This window comes from Stegodyphus dumicola, chromosome 1 (assembly GCF_044657685.1).
Source record: "Stegodyphus dumicola isolate Sdum_Otavi_A_Nest chromosome 1, ASM4465768v1".
NCBI lineage: Eukaryota > Metazoa > Arthropoda > Arachnida > Araneae > Eresidae > Stegodyphus > Stegodyphus dumicola.
Genome location: NC_140768.1, coordinates 22425380 through 22451847, shown reverse-complemented (window position 1 = coordinate 22451847; position 26468 = coordinate 22425380). Strand labels below are relative to the sequence as shown.

General features: G+C 32.4%; 1 protein-coding gene across 2 annotated transcripts in view; it reads right to left on the bottom strand.

Moving 5' to 3' along the window:
* Nucleotides 1-26468, bottom strand: part of LOC118188284 (twitchin-like) — a 384165-nt gene that overhangs the window by 158063 nt on the left and 199634 nt on the right. For both annotated transcript variants that reach the window (XM_085813574.1, XM_085813575.1), the window contains 10 exons: nt 24471-24770; nt 23129-23431; nt 20924-21199; nt 18716-18919; nt 16521-16616; nt 13964-14266; nt 9908-10189; nt 8841-9140; nt 3855-4154; nt 2352-2633 (listed from right to left, as the gene is read on the bottom strand). In XM_085813574.1, coding sequence (XP_085669700.1) covers nt 2352-2633; nt 3855-4154; nt 8841-9140; nt 9908-10189; nt 13964-14266; nt 16521-16616; nt 18716-18919; nt 20924-21199; nt 23129-23431; nt 24471-24770 — 2646 coding nt within the window. The remainder of the gene's footprint in view (nt 1-2351; nt 2634-3854; nt 4155-8840; nt 9141-9907; nt 10190-13963; nt 14267-16520; nt 16617-18715; nt 18920-20923; nt 21200-23128; nt 23432-24470; nt 24771-26468) is intronic.

Below are 26468 nucleotides of genomic sequence, written 5' to 3'. Positions count from 1 at the left end.
GTTATGCAATTTCCATCTCTTCATACAGATTCTGAATTTTCCCTAATGTTTTCAGAATCATGCTAATACAAAGATATAATTATATTTAATTATTATATATTTAATATTATTATATATTTAATATGTTTTAGTTTTGAAATAACATTTCTGAATGTTATGGTATGTCTTTGCACAGAGTTCTTTAATAGCGTCCCTTTCTTGGGAAGCTTCTACTACAAATGCCAGCCATTCTTTAAGCTGGCTTGCTTAAAGAATCATCAAAGTTTGCTTAAAGAAAGAAGGTTTACTTAAGTCATCAAAGTAGGTAGAGTTTAAAAATCCTTCTGGAAAATCTTTTGGGATGAAGTCTGATAATAGCTTTAACAGCTGTGGCCTTTGCTGACATAAACATCTACGGAAAGATTTTTGATAAAGAAACTCACATACATTACACGAAATGTAGGAGAAATTCTTACTAAGAAAGAGGGAAGTCTTCAAATTCATGACTATTGTTGGGCTATTTTGAAAATCTGTTGCATTTTTATTTTTTCATAACTTTACAGCAAACTAATAAAATAGTTTCGCAGAAATGTCTTTTGTTCGGTTAAAAATCAAACAGCAATATTTTTCTCTGAGCCTCTAAATTTATAATCCTTTAAAATAAGTATTCAACGATTTCCTAGAGTATAAGCAACTCTTTATCTATCTTATTTATAAGAACTCTTTATATTCTAGCCTCAATGGGGATGACTTTGCCTTACAGTGGATCCCGGTTCACGCTGGAATTACTGGCAATGAATGGGCTGATGAACTAGCTGAAAGAGGTACTGAAAGTTTGCAATCAGATAATAATGGGATGCCACTTACATCAATGAAAAGAATAGTAAAAAATGCCCTGCGGAAAACTTTTGAGGCTAAATTACTTTAAGAAATTGAGGGATTCGACTTGTAATATTCCGGACTCTCTCAGGTCCATCGCAGTTGCGACTTTTCGTGTGAAAACCGGACATGATTGGCTCGTTAAATATCTGTACCGCATTGGTATATATGACAGTATTTTGTGCAACCAAGAATTTTTAGTTGGACAGAGATCATTTGCTAATATGTTCGTCGTTGATGGAAGAAAACCTATACAGTCGATATTGGCGGGCTAGAGTGTTGATGCAGTTGGCATGCAAAGACTAATTTATTATTATTATTAAAATTAATGCTTAATGTAGTCATTATTCCATTTTCTAGTTTTGATGTAGTTATTATTCTTATAATGAGGTTAATTACCGTTTTTTTTTTTTTTTTTTTTAATTTTTTCACGCTCCAATCTCATGCATCTTTGATGCATGCGGGTTATATATGAGAACTTCCCGTTTCTCTTGGAAACGAAACCCAGTGTCGGCCACAAAGGCCGGTGAAAGAATCAAGAAGAGACTCGTTAAGGACACTCTTCTTGGGGGGGGGGCATCCATTACTGATCCGGTAAGAGGAATAAAAACGAGGCTTTTGTTTAAGAAATGCCTAGCGAGTAAGACGCATCACGCGTCGGAAAAACTGTTCTTTTTTCTATTCTGTAATAATGCTGTAATGTTATTTTTTAATTAACCACGAAAGCGTAAATTAAGTTTTAAAATAAATATAAAAAAAGGCAATTGGTCTAAGTTGTCTAACGGAAATTTGGCGACGTTACGTTGCCAATGATGCATAAAGTGACTTTGCAATAAAAAAAAAGATTATGACTAAGAGCTTCCTAATACTATTTCATTTGCTAAATATTTCGTTAAAAAAAGTGCTTCTCATTTTATTAAAGGAGTCGAGAATAACTACGCATATCATGATCAGTTTCATTACTTTAATTAAATATTTAAAAAAGTATACCTCTCGGAGATTAATTAGAAGTAAGTAACATCAAATAAATTCATTAAATAAATTAAGAAATTGCCTTTAAGCACTTTATATAAAGTACATATTAATAACTTTAAAGATAAAAATTACCAAATTGAAATTTTTAAAGCTATTAGAATTTTTACTATCAAAATAAAGCGTGAATGTGATTCTGTTTTGAAAAGTTATGCTACAGCTAGAGAGAGACAATAGTTAAGAAATCAGTTTGCCACTACAGATAGTGAACGACACTATCTAAGAAACCAATTTTCCAAGTAAAGATCAAGTTTCATAGTGAACAGAGTAGAAATTTAAACTAGTAGCAATGAATTAATCTCATTCATCTACATGCTCAGGCGTTAACGAGTAGGATATTTATTTATAGCAATTTCTGCGAAAAAAGGAAAAGGAGAAAGAAACTATTTGCCTAGTTTCAGAAGAAGAAATAAAAGCTTCCAGAGCTTAGGTAGAAGAAAGCTAAACCTTCCATCACTTACCAATAACTAACACATTGACCGATGCAGAATCCTTTCCACTTTCATTGACAGCGTTGATTGTGTATTTTCCACAGTCCGCTCTGGTGACTCGGCGAATGGTAAGTTTCGTATTATAGTCGGCATTCTCTAGAGTCGTCCTGGTCTCGCTTTTAAGGGGTTTGTCGTTCACCAACCATGTAATCTCTGGAGGAGGTTCTCCGGATACATTGACGTCGAATTTGATCGGCTGACCGGCCCGGATAGTCAAATCATCGAACATAGTCCGGTCAATGCATGGACGTACTGGAAGAATTGATTCAATAAATAAAATAAGGTTATAAAACTAGCCATATGTTTATTCGCTATTAAATGCGAATAAACACCTGGGAACACTAAAAGGCATCGTATACGTGAAGTCTGACATTAAAAAATATTTTAATATGAATCTGACATTAAAGGAAAATCCACTTAGGAAGTTTTATTTCATATTGCATTTAGATCATTGAAGTAAATTTCTTGTAAAACATCAACATATTAAGCTATGTGATTCTTTATGTCATTTTTATATGATAGCTATTTGCTCCCTTATTAAACAGATTTCAGTAACAGAAAGTCATTTTAATGTGAGGCAATCTCACATGCTGACCAATACGATAATTATTTGAGTTTAAGGGTTTTGCAGGTTGAGCTTCTGTGGCTACACCCGGCCACTAGTGATCCATGTAGTAAATAAAAATTCAAAATTTAAGGAACATTTAGCAATTTAATTAATGTTATTTGATTTGCATAGGGTACTTCAGTGAATCAAGGAAACAACTAAGTTGAGAAATTAACTTGAGAAATGGAGGCAGATCAGGCACGTAAAATTTAAATCATCATCTTTCAGGTTAACTATTTATTCATGTAAATAAGAAAAATACACAAAGCTACCTAAAGCGAAGATTGCCTTCGAAGAGGACTTACTGAAAGAGTCTGGCTCGTATTAACACTCTGCACGGAAAACACTATGAAAGCAACTACGCAGCCAGCCCTTTCACCGAGATTAGGAACACGAATCGAGCAATCTCCTAGTTATCTTAACCGCTCATACCTTTCGTAGGCTGTTGCCTACAAATTCAGAAAAAGTTACAATTAGTGATATTTGTCAAATTATTCCTTCAGGGCAATGGGCTGAAAGAATTATTTATTTATGGTTATTAGTTGTTCTTAAGTTTAAATAAGTATACGTTAATTAGCTGCAACGGCTGCAATTATTTTTAGTTCCCTGGGACTAATATATTAAGAGCGACTAAAACATAATTTTAGCTATTGTTCACTTAAAGTTCAAGTGTTTTAACTAATATAAAGTCGATAATTACTCTTCGCAGCTTAAAGATTGACAGTCTGTGATACAAGTATAACGATTAATTAAAAAAAAAAAAAAAAAAAAAAAGGAAAAGAGAGGGACAAAAAAACTAAGCAAGTTATAATGACAAAATTGTTAGTTTACGGTAATCAATAAACAATGATAATATAGGTACTTACAAAATCGAGGTTTAGCAATTATGGCCTGAGAGGGGTCACTGGGTTCTCCTGGACCGGCTTTATTGACAGGCACTACTCTGAACTCATATTCTTTGCCCTCTTCTAGAAGTGGAACAGTTGCTTTTAGTTTGTCTCCAGGTACCTCAAGGGCCTTCTCCCAAGGTCCACCTTTTTCTTTCTTTTCTACCACGTAGCTAGTGATGGGAGCGCCACCATCGTTATCCGGTGGGGTCCATTTTAAGTCTGCGTGATCCTTATTCCAATCGGTCACTTCTGGTTTTCCAGGAGCACCTGATGCCTCTGAAAGGAAGTAGATAAGAAATCTTATTTTCCTTGCCCATACTCTTCCCTAACATTAAGAAAAATTAATATTTAGCTCTGGGCTTTGTACAACTGTTGCAAAAAAGTAACAAAAGGAGTATAAGAAAACAGTCTGCAAAGTCAAATTAACTGACGTCAAAATACGAAATTTTACTGATACACCAGTAATTTTAAGGTCTTTCTGTTTTCCCACTGGTTATTCATGCCAATATGTGGCTGGCATCAGTAACCAGTGGACAGCCTAGAAAGCGAACTCTCTTACTTCAAGTAAAAAACACTCTAGATTGCCTCTATCAGTACTCTACGGTATAGGAAAGCTGAACTACCGCAGAAGTTATTGCTTTCAAGCACAAAAACGAATTAGTTAAAATGAATTAAATAGCATTTTTACATTATTTTCTCTATGGCTTGTGAAATCAAAGATAAGGCAGCAACACAAAATTTATAAATTTTTTATTACAAACAGCATAAAGCTGATGATTTTGAAAATGCAAGCCAAAAGTGCCGTTCTGTCGGAAATATAATATTTATTAGAAAATTTTAAGCTCATAACTTCTCACGCTAAATCTTTCGCACAGTTTCTCAAAATATGTTTTAGACTTACCTGATTAATAAAAATATAGGACGATTTAACTTTGGTAACTTTCACGTGTGTTTAGAGACAATGTTTAAAACATTAATTCCTTGGTTAATTCTTCTTTTGTAGTCAAAAATGTTAGAAAAAGCACATAAGCAATAAACAAGGTATATAGCATTGTTTTCTATTTTGCGGACACTGAAATTTCAAAAAATGGTAAAAGAGAATTTGTAAAGATGTCAAGCTTATATGCAAGAATTTAAATTACGAAAATTTAAATTTTGTAAATTTATATTTGCATAAGCTGTCTGAGCTTTTTTAAACTTCTTGGAACATGTTATCGTACTGCAATAAATTGAAATTATTGTCAGTCTTATTCATCCTGAACAGAGAATTACCTGTCAGTATGTTTTTTACTTTCCCAAGGTCATCCAATTCCTTTCTAAATGTATAATTGCATTTGGATTACATAAAGCAAGCTAAAGCTAATTCCTGGAGTTATTTCCTTTAACATGAATACTAAGTACAGCACGAGAAGATATCCAGAAAAAGAACTGGACACGAGCATTTATTTCATAATACAGACTGCTCAATCACACTATAAAAAAGGGTTGACATGTGCAGGCAAAACTAATGGTTAGGTGCATAAATGCGAATACCGTGTTTACTAACGTAGTCGTCGCACTTTTTTTGTCAATTTTTGATTGTGAAAGTCCAAGTGCAACTATAATGCGGAGAAATCTAATACACAAGACTTTGATGATACACTTTTGATGATTTTTTTTCTGCTTCAAGACGGGGGTGCGACTATTACGCGAGTAAACACGGTAGTTAATTAAGAAACGTTGGTAAACTGCACAGTAGGAGAGGAATACGTAACCACGATATAGGATTCACATCCTGATTTATTCGAATTATCGAATTCTTTGTGATTTTTATTTTTTATTTTTTATTATTATTTTTTTTATTTATTTATTTATTTATTTTTTTTTTTTTTTTTTTTTTTTTTTTTTTGTGAAAGGTTCGTCTGTAACGAGGACTTTCAATTATTTTCTCATCGATCCATTTTTAAAAAATATTTTTCTTCTTAACCCCCTTATATATTTTTCAATTTAAAAATATATATTCCTTATATATTTTTCTTTCTAAGTTAAAAGAAAATTCTTAGTGCTTACGCTAAAAAGTAGCTTTTTAGTTTGTTCTCCTTTCTTTAATTTTTCTATGATATATATAGTAAGCAACATAATCATAATAGAAATAATTGCACCTGCGTAACTTAAAGATAACCATTGGGCCGACGAATATTAAGAAAAGTTTTGAAACAACATGGTTCATTAGCTTAAGTTTTATTACATTTTTCTTGTTATTTTTAATATTACAAATACAAGCAAGTTATCAGACATACAATCAAATACATCTAATTGCCCAAAGTTCGATTTTAATTAATGTGATGCCTGCGATTGGTTCATTGATACGATTTTTGAATATTTCGTATAAAATTGCTTAATTTTGTAGAAACATTAGGTTATTTTGAAGCAGAAGACATGAAAAATGAGCAATGCCCGCGCCAGGACTCGAACCACGGACTTCTCGAATACGCACCGAGTGTGCTAACCGTTATACCACGAAGGAATGCAGAATGGATGGAGAAAATACCGTATAACTTAATCCTTAAATCACTTTTGTTCAGAAGTATGAAATCTATTTCTGGTTTTCTGCAGTAAGTTATCGCCTTAAAGTTATCGCTTAGAAGATTAAATTAATGTTGGTCCCGTAACAATTTTAATTCAGAAATATTTCTCTCCAGTGACGTTTAAATTGCAAATCTTACCGTACATATGTATTTTGGAATAAGACTTGACCTGTTTGCATGATAAAGCTTTATAAAAATAAACAATTTATTATAAATTTTATTAATACATTTTTTGTAAACAATGGGTTGACTGTACTGATCAATTGTTGCTGCATATTCGGCTATCGACCCCCCAGTCGATACTTGGATTAAAGGAGCACATATCGACACCGTTTGGAACGCCTGGTCTGTAAAATTGACCACGTGGAAAGCGGAAACGAAAGAGAAATACTTCAACCAATCAGAATGAAAAATGTGCATTTGAGTGGGTTCACTGAATGCCTTGATAGAAAAAGGGCCGTCCATTACTTGGCGGTGTGACTGAAGTAAGACAAACTTTGATATGTGCTAGTTATTTACATTTGGTGCAAATCTGACCAGTTACATTTATGCAACTATTAAATTACGCTTTAATGATCGTATAATTGAGTATTACAAAATTGAAGCAGTTTCATATTTAATTTAAAGACTATGCTTCTACCTGTAGTACAGTATTTTTCAAAGCGATGAAATATTAGGTATTTACAAATATTTTAAAACATATCGCGATAGAATATTCATATTTTTTACGTTGTGTCCTATTTTTAGGTTACATTTTTTTACGTAATGTAACATTATTATTCCGTGTATGTTATTAATTTCAACGTGAATTTCGTTATTTATATTTTTCATTTTATGGTCAGATATAACGTTATTTTATCATATACTTTATTATTAACCTAATCGGTTAAAAAATAGTTTTCTGAAAAGTCTCGTGAAAATAACTTAACTGCAAAATAATATTAAGATATAGATTTATAAGATATTATCTTCCTCGTTTCCGCGTGCCTTCATGGCGTAACTGGAAGCATGCTCTATGCATATTCGAGAGGTCCGGAGTTCAAATGCCAGTGAGAGTAATGAGGAGTCTTTCAATTTCTCTGCATCGTTGTGGTGACGATAATTCGTCAAGGAGTTCGCGACTGGGTCTCCTCATTCCCAGTTGCCTTTTAAAAGGGGGAGTAAATGAAGTATTTTCTCTTTCCTTTTCCCGTGTCTTCCTGGAAGCACGCTCCACACGTATTCGGGAGGTCTGGAGTTGGCATTCCTGCGAGGCTATTTCTTTTGTTTCCCGACATCGAAAAATTCTAAAAGATCCTATAAATTTGATACATGATTTAGTAGGAAATCTGAAATTATCAGCACATTTTGTTGCTATTTATAAAGACAAAAATGAAACTCTACGACTTGCATTTACTACTGGACAAATATTTTTAACCATCATGTGATACGCTATGAACATTATGAAAACAATTTACATAAAAAAAGTGTATGATCATATTTAATTTTTTTTAATTTTTTTCTTTGCTTACTTACGTCAAATTCTTGAACAATACAATTTTAACGTTGCATTTATTTTAGCATTTATATTGTAAATTTACGTACAAAAAAGCAATAAGTTTTCTTTTACAGAAAATTTTGAGTTGTAGAATAAACTCAACAGAGTGCTCTTATTACGACTACATGCTCACCCATCCCAATCTGTTTCCAGCAGCAAGACCATTATATCCCTTTCATGTGAATGTAACTTTATCGCAAATAAAAATATTGCTCACAAAGTAGTCTGCTTAAACAGTAATTAGCACCGTGAAATGAAACGATAATTAAAACAGCCGACATATTCTCATAACTTGCCCTAAACTAACTCACATAACTAACTTAGAGTTACTGATTGGGATTAAAGAAAAGTATGAGTGAATCACGCAGTTAATATTTTCAAATTTGAAACCTTGGTTGAGAGATAATAATCGATATCGAGTTCACTGAATCCAGTGAATATATTATTTCTATAGCGGAAAGTTCTCTTTAATATAAAAAAGGTCCAAAAATTTCTTGCAAAAACTTATGAATAACCGTAAAAGCGTAACCTCGTTGAAGGAAATTATAGAGTAAATCATTTGATTCTTAATTTCTAAAATATTTCAAGAAACAGTTTGAAATCACCTTGTATTTTTCCTTGCTTTTATATCTGATGCAAGTTTAGACCCTAAATTTAATATATTTATAATTAATCATAACTTAAAGCCAATAACTGAGTAGCTTTCTCTATTTAAATTACCTTCTCTTTATTGCCAATTACCTTCTCTTTATTGCCAATTTAATTCATGTTATGAGAATACCAAAATATTTTACATAAGACATTAAAGAGAGGGCCCATGCATATCTCTAATCTTTAGAGACTGATAGATAAACTTACTGAAAGGATCTTTAGCCACAACGGGAGTATATGTCTCAAGAGGATCAGATTCTCCTTCTGGATTAAGAGCTTTTACTCGGAAATTATACGCCTTTCCTGGAGTCAGTCCAGTTACCTCCATTTCAGGACTATGAGTACGTCCGACGGGAACCCACGTACCACTCTCTGGATCTTGCTTTTCTACCAGATAACCCTCAAGAGGATGTCCACCATCATCTTTGGGCTTGTTCCATTTCAGTTTGCAGCCGTCTTTTTTCACGTCTGACACGTCCAGCGGACCTTCGGGTTTCGAAGCCTTCGCTACATAGGGTAAACCAAATGATTATATAAACTTGGAAAAGGCAGAAACATAGAATGGAATTAAGAAAAATGTAAAATATACGTCTGTTTGTTCTAAGACATCTAAAAATATTTAGAAATCCATGACCTTATAGTCATAAACTTGGTTCTAACAAGAGAAATATTTTTCAGACTTATAGTCTCAATTCGTCCTTTGCGAATTTTAAAATGAACTGTTCTTAATTGGGATTGCTACCAATGGAAAGATTTTTTTACATTACCTTCTCTTCAACTATTTCCGTTCTTTATTGGTTTTATAAAAAGGTGCAGTCTTATCTTTGAAACTAACTTGAAATGTAATGTTTTATAAAGTTTCTTTATTGAATTTTATTCAGTAAAACACTGTTCAAAATATTTCAGTGGCAAGCCTTTATGCAAATAATAATCACTTAACAAGTATAAAATGCTATTATAATATAGTGCAAAAGTTTTCTGCATATTATACATAAATACTTCTAAAACGTATGTAAAGTATTGGTAAATTATTGCTTTTAATACATAATCATAAAGTCATATCAGAGTATATGTGGAAATTGAAATTTCCTTACAGACTACAAAGTTTAAAGTTTAAGAATATAGTCCCACTTTACAAGAAAAAAATTTATAAATACAGCATTCGAGGAACTTTAACATCCAAACTATAAAAAATGCGGTCACGTTCATAACAACGGATGTGAAATCTGATCATCGCGAATTCTGATAGCTGTGAAAAAATAATATTCACTTACAGAGGACGGTAATTTCCACTTCAGCTTGGTCCTGACCGTGTGGATTGTTAGCGAAAATCTTATAAATTCCGCTGTCCTTCCTCTCTGCTTTTCCGCACTCTATCTTCGAATTATAGGGCACGTTTTTAATCTGAAAGTCGAAACGCTCATCGACTGGGGCGTCCTTAAGCATCCAACGGACGGTCGGTGGTGGTTCTCCAGCAATTTTCACGTCCAGTGTGAAAGGTTGGCCAGCTCGAACAGTTATTGGCTTCAAAGTACGTCTATCTATCCTCGGAGGTACTGGAAGGATTTAAAGAAAATGAATTAATTTAACTTCATTAATGTTTATTACAAAACAAACAAAATAATTTGCGAAGATAAAAAATGCATTTCTGAGGTAAATACTTCAATAAAACTACACTCTAGAAACAGCCGTCGAACTAGCTTCCAAAACGTTTGAACGTTTCTTCTTTCTACAAGAAACTATAATGGACATTTTGTTGAACATAGCTTTCCCAGTCGAATGAATCGTAGAACATGGTGGAAATCACGAGCGACTGTCTAAACAACTTAAAATTATAGGTTGGATTTTGGTAAAGCTGCTTAAAAGTATAGGTTGGTTTAGTCAAAAAATTAAATGGAACAACAACAAAAAAAAAAAAAAAAAAAAAAAAAAAAAAAGAATATTTGAACTTTGCAATAAATATACATGCAGGTGAATTAATCTGAAATAGACACAGGAAGGTTATAACCGATGTTATGAAAATTTTTACTGTTTGAACCATTTTTATCGATATATTTTTCTAACATCGGTAGCAAGTTCGCTTAATTTTCTGAAAATTTAATATGCTTGAAAAGTATTGTCAAAGGGACAAAAGTGGGATATGACAAAACCAGTATTATGATAGTTCTCTTGCGGAAAAATGTTTGCATATATATTACATACACAGGACTGTAACGAATTTTCACGCACATTACAAAACTGCAACCATTTCAATCTAAACCAACTTAAAATGGGGATCTCTTTCAAATTCATAGATAATAATTGAATTTCAAGATAGATTTCATAAAAACGTTTAATTTTTATCGTGTGAAAGCAGTGGCGTAGCTAGGGTGGGGCAAGAGGGGACATCTGTCCCCGGGTGCAGCATTCATGGAGGTAGGAAGTAAGATGGAGTCGCCCTAAACAAGTTTCTCCGTACCCTGCTCTGAAGCACCGGCGATCCCTATGTGGTGACCAAAACATTGGGTCATTTACCATTGAGTTCTATGGGATTTGACGCGTCCGGGTGTAAATATTTTGTAATTACGTCGCAAATATACATATAAATATATATTTTCTTTTTCTACAACACTTCAGAGTCCTAAGTATGTGAAAACAACATATTTTTAAACAACATTTCATTCTGAACGGAATTAAATGCTATACTTTTCACAGGACAGAATGGTTTAATTTGAATGAAATATTTTCACAAGTTTTCGTTAATTACATTAGAAAAAAAAATTAAGGTAATTCGATTTTATTCGGTTAAGGTACAAAAATCAAGATCAAAGTTTATTGTATTATTAATATTAAAATTATGCATTATTTCTTTTCTATTTATAGAGCTTCTTCCTAAAATACTTTCTTAAATATGACATGATTTTTTGGCTTCTTTTAAATCGAAAAATGTAAGTCAGTTTATAATTAATGCTCTATTCGGTTCATTTTAAATTAGAGAATTATTAGGAATTAGCGAAATACTTATTTAAAGTATTTCGCTAATTCCTAATAATTAAATATGTATTAAATAGTATTTGACTTTCTCTGAAAATTTCTGAAAGGGAATAAAATAAGTTTTTTTTAAGTATTATTTAAAACTTGTAACTGAGTTATTATAAAATGTAAAGGGATTAATTCTTTTAATTATACTTATCAGATTTTTTTTTTTTTTTTTTTTTTTTAACCCTTCATTTCAACAATACATATTCCAAAACTCTTTATTACGTTCTTAAGTGCGCATCTCATAGCATTTGCTTTACAATACCTTTTAACAGATTGCTTTCCAATACGAACAATTCTTGCTTAAATAGTTTTATAACCTATTTGTCAACAGGATTTCAATTTATGTTTACAATTCAATATTAAGGTTATATATTTAGATAACATTTATAATCATTATAAATTAGATACATTTAATCATTAGGTTTCTTCACAGTACTTTCACAGTTGTTTATAAGTGAATAAATTCTTCATTTCAAATACATTTATAAATAATTTAATGAATATTTAAGTATTTTGTCAAAGGCAGATACATGCTTTTTGCAAGCACATGCATAAATACCCATACATATTTCCTATTTATCATTTCCTGCATGTGCAAATCTTTAATTTCTGTGCATTCACTATATTTTTCGTGTAAAGTAATTAACACTAATTTAGCATACACCCGAAAGTTTTAAATAAAAATATATATATCAATATAATTTGAATGAAAATTATAAGTATTATATTTAATACCCACTCAAAGGTCAGTTTTTCTTCAAAATTCCTCCACGATGGCATCTCTCTCTTTAGGCAGATAGCCCTTGCATGCGTTACTCTATCTAATAAAAACTTAATCTGTCCTATTTGCCTAATTACAAATATTTTAAAATACATAATTTTATATTTATATTTAGTTATCAAGTTTCAAACTTTTCAAATCTTCTAGAAAATAAATTTTGGCAGATCTCTTTTAGCAATTTTCTTAAAATCTATATTTTTGTAGTTCAACAGCTTAGAATTTTATAAAACAAATTCATAATCAAAATCGCTGTTGTTAGTTATCGAAAAATAACCAAGATGTGATTTTTGCGTAAATGCCAGTAAACTATACAAATTGCTATTATCCATCACACTATGAATGTTTCTTTCATGCGAGAGTGTCCCTTTTTCGATTTGTATGGAACTGTCGTGTGTCGAAATACTATCAGAATCTTGTCAAGCGAGCTTCTGAATGTAAACAAAGAACACCCCGTCTGGTGACCCAAGCTTCAAAGCAGTGCTTCACTTCTAGCGCGGAATGGCCTCTCCTCCCTTTCCTACCTCCATGGCAGCATTCAGGGGGCATCAAATTGATGTTACGAAATTTTAGAATGAAATGTTTTCCATTCTTTGCCCACAGAAAGGGGCGCAAATCTTCAGTTGTCCCCGGGGCTGGAAACCCTAGCTACACCTCTGTGTGAAAGTAACCTTAAACAAGGTAACTGAGACAGAATCCTTCGGCAAGTATTACATGAATGTAAAACGAAAATATCTTAGTATATAAATTATAAAATGTCATTTAAGTTTCTAACCCGTTATTTTATTTTAATTTCCTTTTCTATCAGCCTCGTTTCCTTTTTCCTACCAGAATGAAAATTTTTAGGTCGTGCGCTATTCAAATTAAGTAAAAAGAAGAAGGTATTTAAAGGGAAGGTTTTGGAAAATGAAATCAGAGAATATTCTGCCTACTTGAAGGCCACATTGCTAACGCTGATGCCGACTTTGGTCATAGCCACCTTGCCCGCGATTTATACTGTGAAGCCGTTAGGGCTAAACTTAAATTTTATTAGTTTTAGTTCAACCATTATCTTGGATTTAAAACCAAAGCTATTAACTTCTGTAAGTACGAGTTAGTGGAGTCTAAGCTTTATTTGGATTAATAAAGGGTCATTTACACCCTTTTCCTGTCTCTATAATACTTACAAGACACAGTGAAAATTCACCAGTTGTCTTTTAGAGTTCTGGTCTAATTGCAGGCTATTTAAGAAGGCAAGATCCTATAAAATAATAAAAAGTGCTAGTTTGTCAGTTAAAATGTTATTTTTGACAGTATGCACAATATCAGTCTGATATGGGGCTTTAAATGAACTGTTTTATAAACAGGTACCAATGACCCATTGGAACGTATTTGGTTAGAAAATGTCATATCGCCTTAATATATAACTATTTACCCTGTATAATGCGATTCAAGTGTTGACACAGGATACTTAAATTTTATTGTACATGGTAGTATTCAAAACTGAAGCATTATATGTTCGAAGTCAGAACATTTCAAAACAGACACTTACGTTTTCTGGGTTTCGCAACGATAGGTTTTGTAGCATCGCTTGGTTCTCCCGGTCCAGCTGCATTGATGGCTCTTACTCTGTACTGGTATGTCTCTCCAGGAATAAGATCTTGAACCCTGCCTTCCAAAACAGGCTTGTCAATCTGTATTGCCTTCGACCAGACGGTAGAATCTTTTTCTTTCTTTTCAATTAAGTAACCTGTGATAGGGGCACCGCCATCTTTCAAGGGTTTGGTCCATTTGAGATCGACCCATTCCTTATCCCAGTCAGTAGCTTCAGGAACTCCTGGCTTTCCAGGTGGATCTATGATAAAAAGCGCAGTATTTTAAATTACCATCATTCGGAATGTCTCTGTGTATATTCTAAAGATTTGTAAGATTTATGTTATTATTTCAAAAAAAAAAAATGTATGAAGCTAAAAATTAAAAGGAGCTCAAAACGATGTTGACAAATTAACAGCATAAAACGCAAATTCTTCTGTGAAAAGGCACTCTAAAAGAAAAAAAGAAGGTAAGAAATTAGCATTTTATCGGAATTATAACCGTGATATTAAACTTTTATCTCTAAATTTATCAAGAAACATCTTCAATTGGAAAACCGGTTTTCTATTTTTTGGCTTGTTCGCTGACAAGTATACTAACAATAAATGACAACTCGCCAAAAAATACAATCAGGGCAGAAAACATAATATAAGAAAAATACAATTAGGTGAATGAAATTAAGTATGACTTCATCAATTTAGTATTTTCAAAAGCGATAGTATATTTTGAAAGGAGAAAATAAACAAATAATTCTCAAATTATGCTGAAATGGAACTGGATTCTAACAAACATACTCACATAAAGAAACTGTTGAAATAAATGAAAGCTCAAAAGTAAATAATACAATATTATTTAAACAGATGAAACAGCAAAGTTTTGCACAAATTTTCTGTAATTGAAGAACTTAAGCTATTATTAAGAAGAGTGCCATATTAAGCATTCAAAATGTGTATTTTCACGACTGCACTAAATCCGACGTTATGATTTGGTTTGAGTTATTTGATTACGGCAAAGCACGCCAGAGTTATTTATCTGCTTAAGAATAGGGATGCCTTCTTGAAGGACTTTTTAATGGAAACTAGCTCGTATCCATGTTATACGTGTGTAAAATGATAACACGCCCATCCTATGGCTATAGGATGAGGTTTTTAACTAAACGTGTATTGGAGTTTGATTAGACATCTATAACATAAAGATGCAAAATGTGTATTTGAACAGTTGTTTTCGAAGCAGAGAGTCTCGCGTCTTACATAACAGCGGAAAATATTGCTTAAAGCAGACTGCAAATATTTTTCGAAACGTTTTCTAATCCACTTTTGTTGTAAAATAAATTAGTTCTATAATAATTGTTTAAATAAAAGAGATCCATATATATGTTTCATCAAAGCAATTAATACTTAGAATCTTTGATTTTTAGTGTGAGGATTATTTGAGTATGGTTCGCCAAAGTGTATTTAGATTGTATTAAGGAGATGTACAGTTCATGAGATTTCAGAATCTCGCAATATTTGATACTGTAAATCATGGAGTTAAACATTTTATACTTATTCACGGACGTAAAGGCTTGATATCTTGTATTTTTTTCTCAATATCAGAAGACAGATTTCTAAAAATATCCTGACAGTGAAGAAGTACATTAGAATGCTTCGTTGCAATTGTTTTTAAAGTTCACTATATGAAAAAAGCACAAGAAGAAGGTTGGCTAGAAGAAAATAAGAATGGTTAAGGCTATAAGACATCTTAAAGATCAAAATACCATAGCTACATTTAAGCAAGAAAAGATGACAGGAATAGGTATAACAAACTGTCCCCAAAACAAAATTTCAATATTTGACAGCGAGTATTTTTTGAGTTGTGCGACATACGTACGTATAGACGTCATAACGAAATTAGTCAAAATGTATTAGGAAACTGTCAAAATGAATATTTCCGTTGAAATCTGGAACTGAAAATTTTCGGGTTTACAATACTTCATTCACTTCGTGCAAGGAAGTAAAAAAGAAAATAAACTTTTTCCGGGGGGGGGAGAGAAGGAATTATGAATTTGTACAAATGTCATTATTATTTTAATTAAATTCAAAATTTTAATAGTATAATAGATGTCATGCATTAAATCTATCGAAGAGTTCATTTCTTACTGTATCGGCGCATTAAATGCAATTTTACAGCGTCATTTGTAAATTATCTGTAACTTATGTTTATCTGCTCATTAATTAGATAATTGAGATTTCGATAGACGTAATTGTCAGAAATCAAAGAACAATCACTGAGCTACGAGCAGAACAAAATCTGAATATAGCTAAAGCATTAATAAAGAATAAAATGCCAATCTCATCCATAATATATCAAGCTGTAACTTTCACATTTCTCTTAAGAATGTAACATTTCTTATGAGGTATAGTTGCAGCGTTAGTTCTTCAAACGTAATAAATTTTCAAAGTATGTGGCCTTTACTTTATTGCAAAGAAACTCCACAATGATTTGTTGAATCGTAGAAAAATTTAAACCTTTCTTACCGTATGGATTTTTGGCAATAATGGATTTTTCTCCTTCAAGGGGTGTTGATTCTCCTTCAGGATTAATAGCCACTACACGGAATTTGTATTCTTGACCTATAATACATATATATAAATAATCAGAAATTGTTTAATGTTAAAAAATATATTCAGAAATTAAAAAATATTATACATTCCAATGTTAATCTTTCATTCAACTCTTTGAAAATATAGCTGCTGTTGATGTTCAATATGAGTTTCTGGGAAACAAAATGTTAAGTGAAGCAATGTTAATGCTTAAGCATCATTTGAAAACATAAAATACAGAAAAAGAGAAAACTCGACCAAAAATTAAGGTTTAATTATTCCTTGTTTCATATATTATCTTGAGTAATCAAATATGTACACCTTTCATAAAAAAGGGACAGTTCTGTATCTCTCGTTCTACTCGACCGATTGACGAAATTGTACTTGCATTTTTCATTTCTCGAAAGCGCGACGTAGGATATATATTAGATTTATATTTAACAGTGTTCTAATATAGGTATCTATAGATTATGGACTATAAACAAAAGAGATCCATTTTATATTATAGATTATAGACTTTGTTTTAACTGTGGATTTTGAATATATATTTTGAACTATATATTTCGTACTATATTACATATGAACATCATATCATATCGATATGTTTCGTAAAATGCTCTTCATTACTATTATTTCTTTTTGTCACATATTATGTTCAAAATTCCGTACTTAAATTAAGGAGTTACGTCATATATCATGTTTAAAATTTTTCTATTATATTCAAAATTCTGTAAATTTATTATTATGTTATTTTACACGTTATGCTCCAAATTTTTGTATTACATTCCAAACTATGTAAAATTCCAAATTATGCATCTATTTTGTTAATATCAATAAACGGCTGGGGTCATGTAGTGGGGAGACGGCGCTAAACCAATTAACCAAATGGTAAAGGTGTGGTGCCCGTCTTCCCCGTTCCTAATCCTAATATAGGTGTTCTGACAAAAACAAATCGGACTTTTTCTGAAATAGCATACCGATTTCTTTCCATATTTCAATTTTATGACTCAAATTACGTCAAAGAGCTAAGTTTTGTAAAATTCGCACGAGTAGTTTGTAAAAAATTAGCTTTCAAACCTTTAGCTCCTCAATGTTACCTGCATTTGCCATGTATACTATATTAATAAGCCAAATGTGCTTTACGCGCTGAGTTAAAATATTTGAAAGAACAAATGATGCACCTTTTTTTTTCTGCTCTTGCACAATGAGAAAAAGAAAACGAAAATAGGTTACTATAAATTAAGGATTTCGCCAAGTGACTTATTCTCAAACTGAAAAATGTGCCTCAAGATAAATTCTTCAATTTTTCAATACGTTACTCACCACATTTTACAAAAATTAATATTTGGGCATCATTTGAGTCCTAGAATCGAAATATGGAAGAAAATCGGTACCGGTTTTGTGTCAAAATACATATGTTCGAACAATGTTTAAATATATAAATCTAATATATATCCCATGTCGCGCTTTCGAGACATGAAAAGTTAAATTTCGTGAATCGGCCGAGAAGAAAAGGAGCTATAGAACTGTCCATTTTTTTTTGTGCGCAGAGTATACATACTTATTTTTCTTCATAATTTTTCGAAAGTTCTAGTTCTTCTGAAATCCTTTATATTTTAATGAAGTAATTAGTGCAACCTGGTACTTTCTTTTTCATTTAAGAAGCAGTTTTTTGTAACAGAGCGTAAGAAATATAATGCTTCACTATACTTCTATCAAAATATCATATGTTTGATATAAAGAGACCTATAATATTCGTTACTTCACAGCGAATTCTTTGTGGCAAATATACGAACTAAGGAAAGAGAACTTTGAGCTAAATTTACTGAAACAAACTATCGTTATAAAAATATTCAGTTTACTAACTATTCTGTTTATTAATTTTTGTAACAAATCACAGGATATTTAACTTTATTTCAAGGTTTCAGAACAATCGCGTTATATCGAATCATCGATAAGTTTAAAATTTTTTTGGATTTCCAAAAACAGTCGAGACATTTGAATCAGCGTCAGTAGGGGTAGCATTAAGCAAAGCAAGGTCTTGCAGTATCCACAAGGACCTCGCACCATACTACTTTTTGCCTCAAGAGCAAGAGCGAGGCACAAACGAAAAGTTAAAAAGAACTTACCTGGAGCAAGGTTTGTCAGTTCGATTTCAGGTTTTGTGCTTCGGCCAGCTGGTACCCAGCGGCCAGTTCCCAGATCCATTTTCTCAATTGCATAGTGTTCGATAGGTACACCTCCATCATCTTCAGGTTCTTTCCATTTCAATTTGCAACCCTCTGCTGTTACATTTGAAATATCCAGTGGCCCTCCAGGTTTTCCTGGTTTGTCTGAAAATTCGAAAAAACACTGAAGTCTGTTTATGAATCGTCAAAACATAAAAGTATACAGTTTTTGGACACACATTGTCTTTTATCAAGGGATTAAGTTTGGTTACTTGAATATCGTAAAGCACACGTGGGTTACCTACCTAAGTGAAGGGATCCCTTCTTAGAGGATCTTCTAAGAGAAACTAGCTTTTAATTAAATTATACATGGAGAAAATCACGAAAACAAACCATACAGCCACCCGTTTTATCCCGAGTTCGAACCCGGCCTGAACTACCAATATTAAGCCGTCTTAACCATTTAATTGGGACTGTATCAAAAGGGAGAAGTACGGTGAATGAATAAACATTTATAATACGGGAAAGACGGAAATCGTAAAACATTTACTGCCATTAAAAGTGGTGAAGGGGCGAAAAAATGCATTTTTTTTTTTTTTTTTTTTTAGTATTTATACTTTAAATGGTATAGTTCTTTGTTATCTGCCTTTTTGGTGCTCATGCCTCTTTCCGAGTTTCCAGTTTCTTCCATATGAGATTTTCCTTCTTGACTTAGCTTGAAGTTTTCTTTATTGTTTGTTTTGTTTCATTTATTTCCCGACATTAACTCGTGAGGCTGATTTTGTTGGCTTGCTTTGCTACGTTTCCATTATCAAAAATTTGAGAGCTCCTACCCTGTGATAAATGTTCCTTTCATTTTTCTGCTTTAGATACAATAGTCTCTGTAGTGTCGAAGGAAATAGAATATCGAAGTAACAAAACACGAATTAAAGGCAAGGTACAATGAGACTAAACTGAACTAACGAAAATGATAATTTACTTTCAAAGCCTATAAAACAGGTAAATAGGTAATTTACTGTCATAATTAATTATATTTTATATAGAAGCACAGTATAGTCATCTGCTTTCGTGAGAGACTTCCTAGGGGAAAGAGGATGTATTAATGTAAAGAAAATGACGAAATTAAAATAACAGTAAGAAAGGAATTGATTTCGGACTGAAATGAATAACGTCATTTGGTTTTGGTCATTGGCTGTTGTGCATCGTATTTAGAATAGAAGACACACTTGTTACCATAGCGCCACTCATATTATACTGTTACCAGAATTGCGTTAGTAAATCAAAGTAAGCTATAACTACTGCAATAGTTGCTCCTTACTATCTATCACGTATTATCGCATTTTTTTAATAACTGCGTAAAGAAATACAGCGTCTAAACACAATGATTTGATAAGCGTGGACAGAGTTCAGTAGAAACAGCAATTATCTTGAAGTTTTAGTTAATATTATTATATATGAATTTGTGCTAAATATGTATGGAACAAAACGTAAAATTTTCAAAGCCTTTTTTTTTTTCTCATTTTGTTGCGAAATTTATTTAATTGCGTTGCTCAATAGTAATATTTCAATAAAGGAACATGTATGTTAAGGAAATTTTTATTGCACTCTCATTTAAGCAGATTTTTCTAATATTAATTATCTCACTCTCTATATTTTGTTACTTTACATAGCTCGATGACGATGTTAATATATTATATGACAGAAACCGTTAAATACTGCATTCAGTACGAATCAATCCGAACAATTATATCTTAACTACTATTAGAAACCAATAGACTAGAAGCTTCAGCGCCAACATCTTCATTATAAAGTGGATATAAGAGATAATAAAATGTCTAACGCTTCTTTTGCAATAAAGGCGATACATTTTGCTAAACTCGCTGAAACTGAGATTTCTAACCAATTATTATTGATTAGAAGCTTCAACTCTAACATAGTCAATGAAAAAAAGGAGTTAGATGCATTAAAACTCCTTGTATTTACTTTGCGAGAACGTAGTTACGCATTCTCTTGTGTCCACTCGCAATCTAGATTCGAAACCAACTCTTATTGACTTGAAGTAGGAATATCATTATAAATAGACAATACAGAGGATTGGGATATGATATTTAATTTCAAAAGTTAGGTTAGTTAATTGTTTAGATAAAGTAATTCATTCATCCTACTTACCGAGAACGTTTAGCGTGACAACAGCTTCATCTTTTCCTGAAGAATTTTCTACGCATAAGCTATATTCACCGCAGTCTCTTCTCTCAACACTGTTGATGATCAGTTTGGTTCGGTAATCCTCTGTTTCAAGAGTGGTTCGCCCTCCACTTTTCACTTGATCTTTGCCCATAAACCAAGTCTTCTTTGGTGGGGGTTCGCCTATCACTTTTGCATCGAATCGAACTATTTGCCCAGCTCGGACAGTTACATCTTTCAAACCGGATATCTGGGGTGCCACTGGAAGTAAAATATACCCATTAAAAATTTCTTTGATAAGAAATTTTGAGAATTTTGTACACATGTTTCTTAGAATTTGGAAAGATTCCATACATTATTAACCTATACCGTGCATTAAATTTCTTTTATTATAATAATTTCGGTTATTGAATAATGATATCAACGAAACTAGAAAAATGTATTATTGGGGGGAGGAAGAATTACAAATATGAGCAAACAATAAATAAGTAAAATCTAATTAATATAAATTAATAAATAAGTAATCTTTAAAAACACTTATATTGTACATTAAAAGCGAAAGTAAAATCTCTTACCAATTAAATAATTCATTACTATGCAATTAAGGAAATTTTAATCAGAAATTATTAAGGAAATGTCTTATTAAGGATGTTGTCATTCTATTTTTTTTTTCAAATAAAGAAATTAAAGAACTAATAATATAAACAAAAAAGAAAATATTCTCTGTTGCATTATTTTTCATTTTTAAATAACAGTACATAAATCATAACGTTCACTTGATTTCACATTTCCAGCAATCATATTGTCATTACTTATAACAACATCATAACACAGAGAAGACCGGAGCGGTGTTTTGATCTAACTTTCAGTACAGTTTGAGGCAGTGTCTTATACATTTGAATTGGTTTGACCGATTATTGTAAAGTAAGCGAGAGCTACCTGCCTAAGAGGGATGTCTCCGTGGACAACATTTTAGAATATCTAAAAAGTAGCTCCAAAGTGTTACCAAACTTACAGAAACGTCGTTGGAGTAAGTCATTGTCCTGGCGATAACAGTACAAGGATGTCTACTAACGCGGCAGACGTATTCTGTATCTTGCGCCAGTTACATTAGAAAGTTAGAAGCACATTACATGAAAATCAGAAGAGTAGACGGTACACACATACACACACATATAAATATTATATACATATTTAGATCCACAAGCAGTTCAAGAATGCAATTGTTTGCCACATAATTGCAGCCGTTTCTGTGCAGTTGTATCTTTATGGATATTTTGCTTTGATTAATGCTAGGAAAACAAAAATATCACTTCTATTTCCAAATTTAGTATGTGGTTGCACGAGATGTTAATTTACAAGGAAGATCTTTCGACTTTCAATGGAGCTACATTTTGCGATTTTCCAAAAATTCAAATTGCTGTTTCCCAAGTCTGTGGGGGATCTGGTCTCAGTAAAAAGGTACAAAATAATAAATAAATAGATGCCTGAGAAATCTTTATTTGTATGAACCAATGGCACACATGCTGCCTTGTGGCTCTATAGTAAGTAATATTTCAATTAATATAACAGAATAAATCATTTTACTCTTTTTCAAAGTATGAGAACGTTTTTCGAACTATGTAGTAAAATTTCAGTTGCAAACGGCAGGTAGTTATTAGTTTTATAGTACTAGTTTCACCACTCATAAACAATAAAAATGACAGCTTCTCGTTTCAAGTAAATTTGTTTCAATGCAAAAGTGAAATAGGTTTGTTTAAAACGAATGAGAGTGTGACAAGACATTGACTGTTAAGAATAAAAATTCTCAATGGCTGATGTGTATTGGTGTGGCGCATTTAATTATGGCAAAGCACACTAGGGCTATCTGCCTAAGGGGAGGGATGCCTTCGTGGAGGACTTTCTAAGGGAAACTGGCTCGTATACACGTTACACATGGGGAAAACCACGAAAACACCCATGCAGCCAGCCCGTTCGCGGGATTCGAACCTCGGACCGAACTACCAGTGTTCAGCGACTTTACCGCTCGGCCGCTGGTGGGCTCTCAATGGCTGAAGAAACCTTCATTCTTATATTTATCTAATTCAACATGAATGTGGCTAAGAATGCTTAGAACGCTAAAATTTTGTTAGCCACATTTCACTTATATTAACCGATAACAATTACATCTGAAATATCCACTATACTTACAGAATCTGGGTTTGGCGATAACGTATGAGCTAGGATCGCTTGGCTCACTGGGTCCAGCCTTATTTACGGCTTTAACTCGGAATTGGTACTCCATTCCTTCGATGAGATCAGATACACGGGCTTCACATTTGTCTCCAATCGTTTCTCCAGCTCGTTGCCATTTGGTACTGTATTTGTCTTTCTTTTCGATAATGTAGTTGGTAATAGGAGCACCCCCATCACTCTCGGGAGGCGTCCATATGAGATCTGCATAATGCTTACCCCAATCGTGCGCAGATGGCTTGCCGGGTTTGCCTGGTTCATCTAGAAGGCAAAAATTTAATCAGTATAGGTTAAATTCATCAAGCTATATAAAATTCTTTTCAATGATCTGGAAAAGTTTTTTTCTCCCAGTAGTGTGTGTATTTTGATAGTAATTAAATACCTACAAATCATATTTAATAAATTCATATTTTTATTTGATAACTATATAAAAGGTAAGGTAAGTGTGATCAAATACTTCAGTACTATTAGTTTCATGCTGAAGAATTACAGTGATCACGTTTCAAAGATATAATTTAATTTATTACTTAAAATTTTTTTTAGGGGTTTCTCTTAAGGATTCTCGTTGGTACTTGTCTTACTGACGAGGAATTATGAGAAACATAAAGAAAATAGTCCGAGTTTTTAGGAAGAGAACCAAAGAAAAAATTAAGTCGTTCTCTCATTCCAGAGTCAGAATTACATGGTTTCATTTCCTTACATTAAATTTTTTTAATTTAAATTTATCATACTTATCAAAATCCTGACTTTTGTAGCTTTCATAATTTTAAGTACCTTTCTCTCATTCACGTTTTTTATAACATAACTGGCAGCTATAACAGCAAGAATACGTTATATGCCAATATGTTGATCGTACTTTTATGACATGCGACTGGAATTGATAAATCTTTTAAAGAATTGAAAACCAACTCTGAGCAGTTTAAATAATTCAAATTTAGTTCTAAATAAAAGTTAACTGAACTTCTTAACAAAGTTCTAATAAAAACTTTGTTAAGATTTAATCTTTGTTCTTAATAAATGCCACATGCATAACAATATCTAAAAATTAATCTTCACGTCCTTAGTGTTGCTTATTTCACATAACAAAGCTATAGAAGGTTATCTGTCCAGGAATAGAAACTTCGTCAACGTCTTCAAAGAAAAACTGGCCCGCAGGGAAGAGCGCGAAAATACCATACGGTCAGCACATTAGCCAGCAGATAACAAACTCAGATGAAATTTAGCAGAACATTATAAGTAACGTATTAGATTTTGATGGGATCAATCTGTGGGCAAGATATTCGGGTTTTAATAGACTTACCGAAAGGATTTTTGGCTACTGTGCCGGTCGAAGTCTCTAGTGGTTCGGACTCTCCCTCAGGATTCACAGCTTTGACCCTGAACTTATATTCCTTTCCAGGAATGAGACCTTTGATTTCAGCTTCCGGTTCTCGAGTTGTCGTTACTGGAATCCATCTTCCTGTTTCTGTGTCCATCTTCTCAACAATATATTCCTTAACTGGTTGACCGCCATCGTCTTCTGGTTTATCCCATTTTAATTTGCAGCCTTCGGCTGTGACATCAGATACTTCCAGAGGGCCTTTAGGCTTACTGGGCTTACCTGGAAAAGTCGAAAACGTTATTTTAAAAGATTCATTCTAGTAGTCGATGCTTAAAAAGAAAAATGAGTTATATAGATTTAGGAAAAGGAACCAAAATATCTAATAATTAAACTATTCTGGTGGATCTAACAAAAGGCTATTATGTCACTGGGATTTGTATTTTGAACTTTTTAAAAGAATAGCAGTGTTTTATTCTCTTATATCTGCCACTTCCGTGTATTCATCGATTTTTAGATAGTTTTATGCACTTCTTCTTGCACGGTAATTGTACCAAGACTCATAATTCTTTAACATATTTTCAGTCCTCTGTATTTTGCCTTTTATGAGGTTTTCAATTAGCACTTCATAAGAAGTTTAAGCTCTTACTCGTTTTAAATCATTTGGTTCTATCGTTGTACTTAAGCAAGAACAACCTTCCTTCGAAAAAGTAATAATTGAAATTCTTAGTTTAAGAAATATGACCGAAAGGATATATTTATTATTATAAAAACACATTTTACACATTTTATTATTATAAAAACTAGAATAAATTATTAAATTACTTATTAATTAATGTTTGAAATACACGTAAATATTTCATGCTTTTAAGAAGCCTTGTCTTAGTACTGTTTAACAACATTAATGCACCAAATAGGTTTAAAAATTAAACGGTCTTAATATACTTGTTTTTCACTTTGCCACTAAATTATTTTTACTTATTCAGATATCCGTACACCATCCGATACGATATTTGCACCATAAATGTACCCTAATTTATACTTAATAATTAATTGAAACATAAAAGATAGGTAAACATAAAAAAAATAAACTTTTGTTATCATTTTTATTTTTTAGCATAAAAAATATGGAAATAATACCACAAGATTTATTGATACGCCAAACACAATAACTCAAAAATAATAATTTGTAATTAGAGAGCAATTATCTTAGAGAGCAATCTTTAGGATAAAAGTCTATTCTTATCCTTCTAACATTATTATCTTAGAAGTTACAGCAGCTAGAATACAATTCTGTGAAGAATTTCCTAAAAAACATACTTATCAGGACAAAACCTCCATAAGTAATTTAATACAAATAAATTAGAAGGTAATGAATGTCTTAGCATGAAATCTATTCTCTTTATGTATGTATATATACGTATATACATATGTAAAATATAAAATATCTATATTTCAGAATCTTTCAAATACACTCATGTCCATAAATTAAGGATAATTCGGAGTCACGCGGAAATCGAACTCTAAAATAAATATATCACCTGTAAAATCACTACACACATCTTCAATAATCATATGCAAATTTCAGGAAGTAACCAGATGACACCGATGGTACGTCACAATGACGAGAGTGTAAGAGAGTGATATATAAGGAATACAGGCAAAGAAGTAAAATTGATCGCATGCGCTTTATAGGCATTTCAGTGCGATAACCGAATAGTTATGACACAAAGGACGCATTTGGATGATTTTTTAAGTGGTAGAATTATCGGCCGTCTGGAATGTGGACGTACCCAACTGGAAGTATCAGACGAACTTGGAATTGCCCAGAGTGTCATCTCCAGGCTTTAGCAACGATTCCAAGATGATGGTAATGTGAGTAGACGTTACAGCACAGGTCGCTCCAGAGTTACAACGCCGAATGAGGACCGGTATTTGGCAGTTACTGCCAAAAGAAACAGGCGGAGCACAGCCTCAGAC